We start from the raw sequence: 14,497 nt of genomic DNA on the forward strand, positions 1-14,497 counted from the left end.
ATAGCATTAAGCTATAGCTTTGTGTTATAGCCCAGTAAGTCACAGAAGACTGAGGTTAACGTCAGTAAACATATTTCGGATCACCCTGCATGCATGACAGTTAATAACCTGATCCTCTGGGAAGCATTTACTCATTTATTTCATAAAATCGCAGAGCTGGAAGGGACCGCAAGAGTCATCTAGTCCAATCCCCCACAATGCAGGAATCTCAACATGCAGTCCCCCATCCAAAACTGGACCCAGTTTAGCTTTGCAAATGTGCTAGCAGTTTTATTGCTGCACCACTAGGATGAGTTTTACTTCAAAAAAAGTATATTTGGGACACATTTAGGACTGCAGCAGAGAAAATAAAAAATGAAACAAACAAACAAAAGCATAACATAAAGTAGTATGAACCAGTCCTTGGACCCTGGTATGGAAAACAAGATGGAGATCTAACTTTACCTTCTGAGCAACAAGCTTTGCTACCACATCTCTTGCATGAACATCTATTGTGCAAATGGTCATGATCTTCTGTCTGTCACTTGATGTCAGCTCTCCCAACAATAGAGAGATAAGAGCATTTAGCTGAGTGATCTTGAAAAAGGCACAAGGAAAAAAATGTTACTGAATGGAACTCCACTAGCCTTAAACACCACTTGTTGGTTTATTGTATGCAATTAGTTAATTCAACTGCTGTAGCAATTTTGCTGTATAGCAAAGAAGTATGAGCCCCCATATGCAAACATGTATATGCAGGACATGCACCAGCTTAGGCAATGCTAGTAATTGGTACTGCAATCAAACAAATGCTTTTATTCCCTTTGTTTATATTCATTCTTGCTGTAATACAAGCCTGTGAAAACTACACATTGGCTATTAAGCATCATAAAATTTGTTAGTCTGTAAGGTGCCCAAAACTTTTTGTGGTGTGTTTGCAAAGACACAGAAACAATCTTATCTATGAACAGGCAAAGGAAATGCTTTTTTTATCACAGATAAAAGTGAGTAGCCAATAAATACAGCTTGACAGGGCATTGTTTAACGCTCTAGCTAAATCACTCCTACAGACATATTTCATTTGTCTTAACACCCGTTAACACAATTGGGAAGAACTGAGTAAAAAGGTTTTTGCAGAACTGTGCCACTTCCAGCCTGCATGGGAAGGGGAACTGAATTTTGCAATATTACTCCATGAAAAAAGCTTTGTGCACTACCAAGCCAAGGAAAACAGCAAAAACTGGCCTTTCCTTGACATGTCACTTTTCTGTATGAAGGAAGACTCTGTGCTTTGTGGAAGCATTCAAACAAGCAACATCCTACACGGGCACCTGCAACCTAAAGCAGTAAAGTTCAGGTTTACCAACTTGATGTTGCAAGCAGTGGCGGAGGAAGGGGGGGCGGTCCGCCCCAGGTGCCATACCTGATGGGGGGTGACAAACCTGCCCACCCCGAAGTGCACGGGGAATTGCCCGCCCCACAGCTCGCCCTGCTGGCAGTATATAGCCAGTGTGTATCGTACGTAGTGGCGCTGCGCGTGCACCGCCAGGCGGTTTGCCCTGCCCCTCGACATGCCACACCGGGTGCCGGAGAGCCTTCCTTTGCCCCTAGTTGCAAGCTTTGCAAACTAGCCCTATTTTACATATGGCTTGACTGTTACATAAAGAAGGAATCTATCAATACTTGTTTCTTATGATAATCCTTCAAGGCTGTTTCAAACCCTTCTTCCAGCCTGTCAAACGCTATTCCCACATCAGTGGTCCACCAGATTTGAGAGCCAGTGAGTGCTACTTGTGCAGGATAGTCAAAGATCCACTGGTCTCTGGGCTTTTCCTCATAGACAGCTACAGCTTCTGTGATGTGATGACGCACTGTTTCACACATGACTTCTTCAAGGCGTTTTAACCAGGTTTCCACCTTTTGGAAAAACAAACCATTGCAGACATTAGGTTTGGGTGCAGAATAATTTAGGTGGACTTTTCCTTTGGAAATCGTGGCAAATTTGCCCCACTGATTACAATGAGACCCAAATTAGCCTGTAGTCAACCTACTGGGCCAATTCAGAATTAACAGAGTTTGAATTGTGGGAATGTCCGGTGCCCATATATTCCCTCTCCCCACCCCTCCTTCCCTCATGTGCTCAAATTCTCTCTGCCACTTCCAAATATATGTAAACCAAGCAAGTAACAACCAGTTGAGGTTTGTCACTAAATCAGAAGGAAAGGAAAGGAAAGGAACTGGAATGCCCATGTGGAGGATAATGGGAGAGAATGTGAATACAGGTCTCACTCACAAAGCAGCAAACCATGGTTTGCCCCTGCATTTAAAGCAACCCATGGTATACAGTATCCTAGATGAACATTACAAAATAAACGACTTTTTTCCATTCCATCCCCACAGCCACCTGAGCTTAGCAATATTTCTGTTGGACACTGCTTATAATTCTGCTGAGACATTAAGTCTCACTATGAAGAGATGCAAGAGGCCAGCGAAAAAATTGCTTATGGGTGCTCTCTCCAGCGCTGTGGTGCCTGTTCAACTCCTTGGTATTCTGGAGAGATGCAGATGTTGAAGCAAGGCAGACAATGGATGGACAAGCCAAGGTTTACTGTGAAGCCAGCTGCACATGTTACAGCTCATAATCATGTTTCTTATGTTGCAGTGCCGACAGTGAAAAAGACTGGTGTTGTTACCACCACTGCATTCTCAAATACCAGTCCAGTGGCCCTCTCCAGGGTAGTCCTGGAGACATACTTGCACAAATAGAACAAGCACAATATCGAGACATTGAATTCCTCCTTGGCTTATTATTATTATTTAAAAGCATCCTACCTGTCTTAAAAAAGAAGAAGTGATCTACCCACATGTGTGTATGATTTGGGAGGGGGAGAGTTGTTTTGCAAAGTTTGTTGCAAAGATGCATAATTACATTGTTAAACATTTCAATACCCAACAGACTTATTGTTTTCCCTTGTAACTTCATGTTTTTCAAAACCAGGTGGTAGATAAGAGGGTTGCCGTTGTTTTTTAAAACAAAAGAATATATAGAGGCAAAAATTCATTATGCATATATATTCATGCCTCATCAAAAATATGTTTCAGGTACTCTTATAGCACCACCTTATGCATGTCTACTCAAAAGTAAGTCCTATTGAATTCAGTGGCTACATCTGTACAATATTGCAGCTTCCAATCACCCTTCTGTGGCAAAGCAGTATGAATGTTTCCACCCCAATTTACTTTCACATTTCCTCCGATTTTAGCAGATAGGTATAGTTTTGCCATCAAAAAAGCCAACATACCTGGCCACCACACTTGAATTCAGCAGTGAATGGGACATATTCCTTTTCTTTGCTGTACATTCCTAGGGCAATATTGCTGGACTGCTCTTTGTCATCTTGAAATTTAAGATCAGCAGTGTTGTCAAAAAGTTTAATAAGATGACAAGTCACCTGCATTCAAACAGCAGCATACAATTAAGGAACTCAGTCACCCCAGCTTTGCTCAGATTTTAATCACCTTCTCTTTCACTTTCTGCTATCGCATTTCTTTGCAGATAATGCTTTAAACACGATTACAAGAAACTTTACCTGTTTTGGCTGTGCTCCTTTTGAGAGAATGTCAAGCAGATCAGCAGATGAAACGAAATAGAACCGAGGAAAAGCTAAGCGCTTGGTTTCCAAGTATTCAGCGAGAGCTTTTTCACAAAGAGAAAGCCTGAAAATGAAAAGGGGAACACTTCGGATATTCACATTTAATTATCTATGGCACTTTTTTCACCAAAACATGTATGCATGTATGGAAGCTGGTTTTCAAGGTCAGTAGCATTCCTTTTTATGCTTATCGACTCAGAAGTTCCACTGAGTTCAGTGGGACTTATTTTTCAGTTAAGTATGTTCAGCACTGCAGCCAGTGGCAGATGGGGTAGTGGAACCTTGCCTCCCTCTGGCGGAGTCAGTTCTGCATACTGGGAGGGGCTGGGTGGCAACGAAATTTAAATATGCTGGCAGGAGCACCCAACACTCTCCGCTGGTGCATGTGCCCCATGCCCATCATCACTGCCTTTCCTCTTCCAGCACGACTACTGATTGCAACCTTAAATTGTTTGCCTTCAGCATAGCAATATGGATGTTTGTCAGTGTTCAACTGTGTCACAAGAAAAAATACATAAACAATACAACTGCAACTGAAAACAGCCCATTTTATATATATATATATGTATACACACACACACACACACACACACACACACACAATTTATACATCACTTAACAACAAGGTTCTCTAAGCAGTTTACATTACAGAAAAATAAAGTTTCGTTAAAAGTGTAAAATCAAACTACACTAAAATACCTGCTTGAATAAAGAAGACTTCAGCAGATGCCAGAAGTTTAGTAAGGAAGGAACCTATCTGACTTCAGGAAATTCCATAATGGGGGACCATTAACAGTGACTCCTCCAAATATCAAACAGGAATGTAAGGGATCCGGGACCCAAATTGGCTTCAGATGTTAAACCACAGTGGGGACAAGGTTGTACCTTGAGTACACCATAGCACACAGACCATGGAGCTGAAACTGTCTCCCAGTGCTACTCTTTGGACACAACCCTCTAGGTAGGAGCAAAAGCACTGTAAAACAATGCCCCAACACCAACCCCAAAAAACTGGCCCGGGACAACACCATGGTCTATGGTATCAAAAGTTGCAAAGAGATTAAGAAGCAGAGTCACACTCCCCCTGTCCTGCTGTCAATACAGGTCATCCATCAGGGCAACAGAGACCAATTCAGTCCCCAAACTGCACCTGAACACAGACTAAAATGGATTCAGGTAATTTGTATCTTTCAGGAATACCTGCAACTGCTTGGCTACCACCTTACTGAGAAAGGAGCGTTTTGGACCAGGCAGCACTTTTATTTATTTTAATATATTTTAATACACACACACACACACACACACACACACACACTTTACACTGGTATATGCTTTTCGTACTAATTTCTTGGCTGGAAAACTGCATTGCAAAATTCAGAAAAGTGTGAAGTTTTGAAAGACAGTTGTTTAGCTTCATATATTATTTCAGAAAGTGCTAATTATACAGGTTCACCTTTAAATTCAAGCTGAACGGAATTTTCTCCCCTATCACTTGCTTTGATGAGTACACATAGCTCCTGCTGGCTTCTCCATTTACTTCAGTATATTGGGCAGTTCTGTATACATCTGTTAACATGAACAAATCTGCCACGTCCAACTAGAGTCTAGAATTGCTCTTACTGTTAATTAATGGAATGGTGTTTGTTCAACCTTTGTGGTGTTCCTAATTAGGAATGCTGAATTCAAATGCCCAAATAACACAATTAGGGTCATTAAAATGCACAGACATTTAAACAAGTTTGAAAAACTGATCTTATCAAACACCAGCATATAAATACTGTATTTACGCAAATCTAATGTGCCATCGAATCTAATGCACACCTCCATTTGCAAAACCTTAAAACCAAAAAAGTATTTGCTGGGGAATGAGTACCATTATAGTTTTCCATTCCCAATTCAAGGTCAGCAGTTAGCCAGTATTATTTTTCTTTCAGATTATTGTTCCATCACTGCTTGTAGCACGCTTCTTAATATTGTTAAGCATTATAAATGCATGTTTAATTTTTTAAAAATAATCTAAAACAGGATGAATCCCAAAGCAAACTATACAAATCATCTCTTGAGCAATCCTCTTGATTACTGTATACTGGAATATATTAGAGAAAACAATTAGCTCAGTTTTACCTGCGTTGCAAATCCTCAAGCTTTTCATATAAATTGGGCTTGGTTGTTGCTTCCAATACATTTTTTGTATTTGCTGAGTCATTCATTAATTCCTGGGTATAGGTGCAGAAATAATCATTTCAATATTTAATGCTCACAAACCTTTCCTTATAATTTTTGTTAAGACAAAAAATGGTTCATTCACATTTTCACTAGCAGTTATCCTAGGTCTGCCATATTTTGAAGGGCAAAAAAAGAGGACACATTTGCCGACTTCTACTTTTAACAATGGATCGCTGTGACGACTCTCATTTTAAATACTCCTACTATATGCAGGCAATAGAAGCTGAGATATATATAGGATTATTATACAAACAGGGACCGGGAGAGAAAGAGGCAGTGGGTGAGAGGAGGTGGCAGGCGGTGTGTGATGGTCCCTGGGCAGGGATGAGCTGTACTGGCAAAGGAGGATCAAGTGGAGGAGGCACCGCTAGCAAGAGGAGGCAGCCTTGCAGGAAGGGAGAAACAAAAAAGGAAACCTGGACATTTTGGCAAATTTTAAAAAAATTCCCAGACAGAAATTATACCCCTGAAAAAGAGGCCGTGTCTTGGAAAAAGAGGACGTATGGCAACCCTAAATCTGCAGGCGAAAGTCATGCTCAAGAAAGCTGTTTCTTCTTATAGTTTAAAGGTAAAGGTAAAGGGACCCCTGACCATTAGGTCCAGTCGTGGACGACTCTGGGGTTGCGGCGCTCATCTCACTTTATTGGCCGAGGGAGATGGCATACAGCTTCCGGGTCATGCGGCCAGCATGACTAAGCCACTTCTGGTGAACCAGAGCAGCGCACAGAAACGCCATTTACCTTCCCGCCGGAGCGGTACCTATTTATCTACTTGCACTTTGATGTGCTTTCCAACTGCTAGGTTGGGAGGAGCAGGGACCGAAGAACGGGAGCTCACCCCGTTGCGGGGATTCGAACTCTTATAGTTTAGGTCACCCAAAAGGCTCCCCTAAACTGTGGGGGATGGTGAAGACCCTGCTGGAAGGGTTGGTCTGTGGCATGGTGGACTGAGAGGGAGCAGGGAGATTGCAGGAAAATGGGCAGAGGCACCAGCTGAGAATGGAGGGATCCAGCCAACATTCATTTATAATTTTATCTTAGCTTGTAATATATTATTTAGAACAGTCAAGTGACAGTGTGAGAGATTGCTGCCTCCAAACATTCCACCTCCTTCCACACACCAACACCAGTAACTGGGTAATTCTGATCCAAGAATGCATAAACGGCACAGGAGTACCGCATATTTGAAGAGCGGTATAGAAAGATTTAATATATATTACACATCCAATCCTGGCAGCTGGATATTGAGATTTCATTGACATATAAGATTGTAAGAATGTTTTTGCTAAAAAGAAAAGGGGACAATGGAATGGTTGGTTTTAATCATGATGTTCCTCATTAACCTTGAAATCTGCATCAATGCCATCAAATCGCTTTGAATCTTCAGGAAGCTGGTCTCTGATATCATCTGAGCCAATGAAAATGCTTTCAAGATGAGACCATGTACGCTGAACGTCCATCCAAATAAAAATGACGGCGTCTGCCACATTCAGCTTTTTTTGCCAGCCTAAGACTTGCTCAATGAAATACTCAACATATTTACTTTGTAGAATTATTTGCAGCTGAACCTTGGGAAAAAAAGAAGAGTGGGAATAAAATTAAAGGATAAATAAAATTACTTAACAGGCATAGGAGTCATAGCTACAAAAGTTTTACAAAAAAATCTTGTGCAAGCTATTATTACAGTAAATCACAGCAAACGACATTTTCAAACCTTGCAAATGGACAGCATATTATTAAATGATTCCATACTATCTAGGAAAAAAAGAGAGAGACCAAGGACCTGTAATTTTGCTAACTCCTACACAGACAGGAATTTTTGTTAAAACCGTATACAGTCAAGGACACGTATAATTTCACAGACTTAACATCTGGGACAGCTAAGATTCACTGTAAATACAGATTCTGGAAACAGTGCCTTAGGTTTAGTCCAATTATAAAAACACATTAGTAATTCAGCAACAAGCACATTTACTATTTACATTAGCAAATAACATCTTACTTGGTTATTGTCTAAAGTCTCAAAAAGCTGTTCATCAGTTTTCAGCAACGGAATACTGGTCCTGTAATGCTCTTCATACGAAAACTCCATGGTACCCCATATTTGACTGATTTCTATGAGAATCTGGTTAACACATCAGAACATGGGTTTGAAATATATTTAAATCAAGTGTTATTACCCAATCAATAGTCTACATAGTTCTCCTATGCTGCCCAAATCCATCTAAAGTGGTACCATTTTCTTATTGGCTGTGGTGAGATTTCATGTACTCCTTAGGTTGGGGTGGGGAAGCCTGTGGCCTCCAGATGGACTACAACTCTCATCGTCCTCAAGCAGTGGTCATATTGGCTGTCGCTCATGGAGGTTGTAGTCTAACAACATCAGGAAGGTCACAGGTTTCCCACCTTGCCTCAGGTCATGGAAATATTACTTGAAATCCTTAAATAAATCCACACATTTTTGGTCAAATATATCCAGAAGAGAAAAGTAGGGATGGCGAATTTTTTCACATTCTGCACATTTGGTTCACCCTGCCTGTATTCCCTCCTCCTGAATTCACTTGAACTAGGATACCATCTAAAATTAATTCTGGATTTGGAAAATGGACAGTGTGGCTAAGCTTTCATTCATTTTCACAATTCTAGCTTTGTACATTACCAGGGCAAATGTGCCCTGGTAATGTACAAAGCTAGAATTGTGAAAAACATTGAAACGAGCAGTCTCAATATGATTGTAGACCTGATTGCACTGTGACTCTTTTGGGGGTTCAGTTTTATTGTGGTTCAGTGTGTACTCGTGCACACTGATTTGTTGTTGTTGTTTAGTCGTTCAGTCGTGTCCGACTCTTCGTGACCCCATGGACCAGAGCACGCCAGGCACTCCTGTCTTCCACTGCCACCAGCAGTTTGGTCAGACTCATGTTTGTAGCTTTGAGAACACTGTCTAACCATCTCATCCTCTGTCGTCCTCTTCTCCTTGTGCCCTCCATCTTTCCCAACATCAGGGTCTTTTCCAGTGAGTCTTCTCTTCTCATGAGATGGCCAAAGTATTGGAGCCTCAGCTTCACGATCTGTCCTTCCAGTGAGCACTCAGGGCTGATTTCCTTAAGAATGGATGCGTTTGATCTTCTTGCAGTCCAGTGCACACTGATAAAACACTACAAATGTGCAATCTCCATTCAATCACATCTGTGAATGCTGTTTTATTTAGTTGTGCTCCTGCATATTGTTCAAGAGTTGATGTTAAGACTTGATTAAGATTGCTTTTCTGCAATGTTTTATCAGTAAAAATGAGGATGCAAAAATAATGATGCAATCATAAATATACAAGCACAGTAAGATTGCTTTTTTTACAGGTAACAGAGGACCCCTGGACAGTTAAGTCCAGTAGAATTAGACTGTGGGGTGCGGTGCTCATCTCTGCTTTCAGGCCGAGGGAGCAGGCATTTGTCCACAGACAGCTTTCTGGGTCATGTGGCCAGCATGATGCTTCTGATGCAATGGGACACTGGGACAGAAGCCAGAGCACATAGAAACTCCATTTACCTTCCCACCGCAGTGGTACCTATTTATCTACTCACACTGGTATGCTTTCAAACTGCTAGGTTGGCAGAAGCTGGGACAGAGCAATGGGAGCTCACCCTGTCACATGGATTCAAACTGCCAACCTTACGATCAGCAAGCTTAAGAAGCTCAGTGGTTTAAACCACAGAGTCATCTGCTGTGTTTTACAGTGTTTTATCATTCCCTACATGGACATTCTTTGGAGGGAAAAGAAAGATAAAAATAAATTTAAAGGTATTGAAAAAGTAAATAAACTCTGACTGTACCTTATTCTGTACAAAAAGTAGGGAAAGAAGGAAAGCCAACAATGGTGGATCAGTTCTGCTTTGAAAACAAGAATAGGTAATTCAAAATTCCAAAATCCAAAAAGAAATTTGGAGGAGAAAAAAGCAGACTAACCTTTTCAGTCCCAAGTTCTTTCACTGCTTTGTCAACAATGTTCCGGACATCATCTTCCACTTTATGCAGCTTCAATGACAGCAGGTCTGCTAATGTTGTATCTTCGGTTATTGAAAAATGAAGCTGCAAAATATAGCAAAGTAGCAACAATCTTTCAACACATGCTTCAGTTTTGCCTGTTTATCTTTTAATGAGTGAATTAGCCAAACAACTTATGAAGTTCACATCTCTACATGGGCAAGGTGTGAGAGTCCAAATGTATCATTTTTTTCCAGTCAAATGGTATATAAATTTTATGTAATAAATAAAATACAATTATTTGTTATAGGGGGAAAAACAGATAAAGAACAAGCTTTTTGATTTGAGAAAGGATAAGTCAGGCTATGACTACAGTGGTGGAAGACCTACATAACTATCAGTCATACTCAAGAGTAGACCTACTGAAATCAACTCTGATTAAGGGTTGGGAATCACCCTTAATTTGTGAGATCAATATTGAGACAGAATTTGGAAATAATACATTTATGCAATATGTACCCATGGAGGTAAATCATGGGAAGCGATGATGTTTTGACCTTCAGCCTTCTCCTGTTCTGTTCTTATTGCTCATAGAGCTTGTGAAGGAGAAAGACCTGGTGGATTGTGTTCCATTTTGAAGTATGAACTACTAACATTCAAAAAGAAAAGGGAGTCTCCTGACTAAAGTTCTGAAGCTGCTATACGAAGTCCGTGAGCTGGCTGCATTGGAGTTTTATGAACTGTTTCTGAGAATCATAAGTGCAAACATAGAAATCATGGGAATCACGACTGTGCTGCCTACCTGGCTGAAATGCTGCTGTGCACCAGGTTGGGGCAAGGGAGTGCAATGCGGGTCAAGGGCAGGTGAAGCACCAGGTTGTCAGTGTCTAAGTGCATGTGGAACTGTGCCTGTCACTACTGGCAACCCACTGCTACCCCAACCCTGTGCTGCCCTGGCCCCATCCCACTGGGCAGTTGTGCCACCACAGTCTGCAAGGCAATGAAAAGCATGCCACCTCCCATGCCACAACTGAGTGGTGGGAGGATGAGTGAAGCAATAGTTATGACACAAGAGACAAGAGATCTTTACAAAGGAATTTTAAAAAACGATACTTACACCTATTGCATCCATCAGCTGATACCAGTGTCTGTCTCTCATTGCTGGATTCTGCAACTCACTTACAATCCTCAGTGATGTCAACAGGTTCTTTATGGTTAACTCCAGATTCATATACACATTCCAGGAGCGGACTTCTTTATCCAATGACCACATCTCCTAAGGAAAAGCATCGCAACTATGTTATGACAATGTTGCATCACAACACTGGGTCACAGAGCACTTGGAATCATTATTTAGTATCACTGGTAAAACATTAAAAGCAGCAAAAAAGTGTTGTGGCACCAAAAAGACTTAGCAGATTTATTTATGACGTATGCATTTATTGCTATTGTTGTAATCATGTTGCCGGAATTGGGTTTTTACTTTTAAACACCACCTAGAGAGAAATGATGCAAATTCTATCTGCTTCTAGCATCTTGCTTTATGCTAGTTCTCTATGTAGATCTAACCTGATATGTTGTGTCAGGAAAAATAAAAGTGACAGCATCATTTTAGACTTTCCATGCATCAAAGACCTAAGCTTGAGTTGAAAAAGAGTGTGAAGGTTGAAAGAATTGATACTTTGGGAAAACAACAAACACTGCATGTGCAGGGGGAAAGGGAAGCTAAAGAAGCCAAAGAAATGGGGGAAATATGAGAAGCTATGCAACTTGCTTTGGCAAATCTTCTGAGTTCTGTATCCATCTGCTCCATACTGATTTCTCTCCAATGGCTTTTTGTCCAGTCATTAATGCTGCTCTGAAACAGGAGAAACAGAGAGAAATGTCAATGACATTTGGTAGAGACATGTTTCTGCAAGGAAACAAAATGATAGTTGAGGTAAGGCATATTACAGGTTGCTGTTTTTGTTAAGTGTGTTACTTTTAAGGTGCATACTGCCATAAACACAGAAACTAGCAAAACAAGCCAGAAGAATGGGAGTAGGGTCTTGAATTAGGGTAACTAGTGGCACTGCTCAAGTGCTTTATCCCTGCTGTCACCAAGAGAGTTTGCTGGTTTGATCCCTCCGGCATTGCAGCACCATCACTGTAGATGACCAGGAGTTGATGAAACCACCAATCCAGGAGGAATTCAGGTACACAAGTTACCTAACTTAGCCCTACAGCAGCACTAGAGAACCTCTAACCTGCCGGCCTAATTTGGCTCACAACGCTGCTCCCATACCCCAAGCCACACTTGCCCTATATGATGTCGCTTATGGGGCAGCTAAAGATGCAGCTGCAAATTCTGGCCTGCTTCCCAGACCATACTGCCTATCCTTGCTTAATTCTACTTGAATCTGTTTTCTGAATAGGCAGAGGCAAAGTAGGCGCTTCGCTGGCCATTTTCTGAGTTGGAAAGGCTCATAGGACTGCTACAAGAAATTGAGCCTTTAGTGTTATTGGCCCAGTCTTGTGGAAAACTCAGTCAATGTGAGTTTCAGCAGGCACCTTCTGTTTCAACTTTTAAATGCCTGCTGAAAACTTCTCTCTTCCACCATGGCTTATGGCAGGCAATTAAGAATGCATCTTTCCACAATAGTTTGCTGATTTTAACATTTCCATATGGCTTATATTGCATGATTGTATGTACAGCAGTTGTAAACCACTGATTTTTTTTTCATGGCAAGCGGTATATAAGTATTTTTTTATAAATAATAAACCTTCAATGTGGAAGCTATTATTTATTTATTGTCTTCCTCATATACATTATCATGGTAACGTACAAAGCAACAAAAAGTTTGTTTAAAACAATGCCCAAAATCAATAGAATGGGAATGTCGTTCAAACTTCAGACCTATAAAAAGAGCACCAACTTCCCTCTTGTCCTTTGAGATTCATTCACACTGGTACAAGTTATCTGCCGAGCTTACATTTCCTGGACTATTTTAAGGCACTGCATGTTTGAATGACTTCAGTCTAACTAAGAAATAAACACAAAAACCCATTCAAGGAAAGGGTTAGCCTAAAAATCTGCTCCTTTGTATTATTATTTTTTAATTCAAGTAAATGTTATTTCTCCCTTCAATATTCTTTTAAAAAAATTATTAAAGATTTCTTAGTTTACAAAAATATGTGCATTGCTCTGTTGCAGAAAACAGTGACCAATTACGTAATATAGAATTGCAAGTACAGTGGTACCTTGGGTTAAGAACTTAATTCGTTCCGGAGGTCCGTTCTTAACCTGAAACTGTTCCTAACCTGAGGTACCACTTTAGCTAATGGTGCCTCCCACTGCCGCCACTTGATTTTTGTTCTTACCCTGAAGCAAAATTCTTAACCCGAGGTACTATTTCTGGGTTAGAGGAGTCTGTAACCTGAAGCGCCTGTAAGCTGAAGCGCCTGTAACCCGAGGTACCACTGTACATATTTTTTTAACTGTTAATTTTAATTTTCTTTAAGCATTTGTTTTTAACTCCTTTTGTTTATAATTTTAATATTTCATAGTGGTTTTAGTTCAATGAGGTGGTATATAAATTCTGCTAAGTAAGTACGTGGCAAGGCATAGCAATTCATATACTAGCCACCAAAATGTCAGGCCGTTGCTCCCTCATTCTCTTTCTGATTTGTTGCGGTGGGTTTTCGCTCTCATTCCCTCATCTCTTTCATTTTGATTCCATAGGTTTGAGTCCACAGCTGAACTCCTGCAGTCTTGCATTATAATAAAATAAGTAGTAGTAGTAAGACATTATTTATACCACTCCCATCTGGCTGGGTTTCCCCAGCCACTCTGGGCGGCTCCCAACAGAATATTAAAAATAGAATCAAACATTAGAAACTTCCTTAAACAGGGCTGCTTTCAGATGTCTTCTAAAAGTCAAATAAAAATAAATAGTGCCGATTCTTTTTTTAAGGTCTTAGAATTACTTTGAGGGAAGAACATTTTTTTACTTTTCAAAAGCCATGACAACACTGCCACTCTTTCAAACGTTTTTAGTTCCACACAACTGCCAGTGGCGCAATGCTCTTTTGAAACAAACAAACAAAAAACGCTTACTGTGACATAAATGTTAATATCCCACACTCCCTTCAGCAACTTTATTTCCTTCCGACATTGTTTCACTTGTTTGTAATCGGGAATGACCACTTCAAAAAGACTGGCAGATTCCTGGATGTGTAACATTTCTTCTTCCAGTGCTTCTAGTTCCTGATTTGCCTTAGAGATGTAACACACAAGTTAAGTTTGGTTAAACTCCAATCAGGATAACAGACAAAAAGACCTACACAGATGGATTTTACAGGACTTTTTGTAGGAATAGCGCATGTTTCATTTTCGATATTCCAAAAGACAGACAAGGTTCATTTATGGACCAATTCTTCAGCCAGCATAAATCACACTCACTTCAGTAGCACTGATTTCTATCACCTGAACCTCTCCTTCTCATGATTTGTACATTTACATCCATACAATGCCACATACAAACACCAAAGATTTGAGCATACATGAACTATATTCAATAGCAGGTAGGCTTGTAGCAGTATTATTTTTTAAAAAATGCCTATTTTTATTTTATTATGTTGATCGCTTAAATATAAATTGGTTACAAACTCTTTGTTCCA

The 14,497-nt window shown here is 40.4% G+C and overlaps 1 protein-coding gene across 1 annotated transcript in view; it reads right to left on the minus strand.

Moving 5' to 3' along the window:
• DNAH11 (dynein axonemal heavy chain 11) overlaps positions 1-14,497 on the minus strand; it is a 141,819-nt gene that overhangs the window by 96,053 nt on the left and 31,269 nt on the right. The window contains exons 21-31 of the mRNA XM_083405297.1: positions 13,935-14,093; positions 11,613-11,696; positions 10,956-11,114; positions 9,821-9,943; positions 7,860-7,982; positions 7,201-7,425; positions 5,757-5,848; positions 3,570-3,696; positions 3,282-3,431; positions 1,663-1,896; positions 445-576 (exon numbers count right to left, since the gene is read on the minus strand). Coding sequence (XP_083261423.1) covers positions 445-576; positions 1,663-1,896; positions 3,282-3,431; positions 3,570-3,696; positions 5,757-5,848; positions 7,201-7,425; positions 7,860-7,982; positions 9,821-9,943; positions 10,956-11,114; positions 11,613-11,696; positions 13,935-14,093 — 1,608 coding nt within the window. The remainder of the gene's footprint in view (positions 1-444; positions 577-1,662; positions 1,897-3,281; positions 3,432-3,569; positions 3,697-5,756; positions 5,849-7,200; positions 7,426-7,859; positions 7,983-9,820; positions 9,944-10,955; positions 11,115-11,612; positions 11,697-13,934; positions 14,094-14,497) is intronic.

The sequence above is a fragment of the Podarcis tiliguerta genome, assembly GCF_965153285.1.
Source record: "Podarcis tiliguerta genome assembly, chromosome: 12".
NCBI classification, from domain to species: domain Eukaryota; kingdom Metazoa; phylum Chordata; class Lepidosauria; order Squamata; family Lacertidae; genus Podarcis; species Podarcis tiliguerta.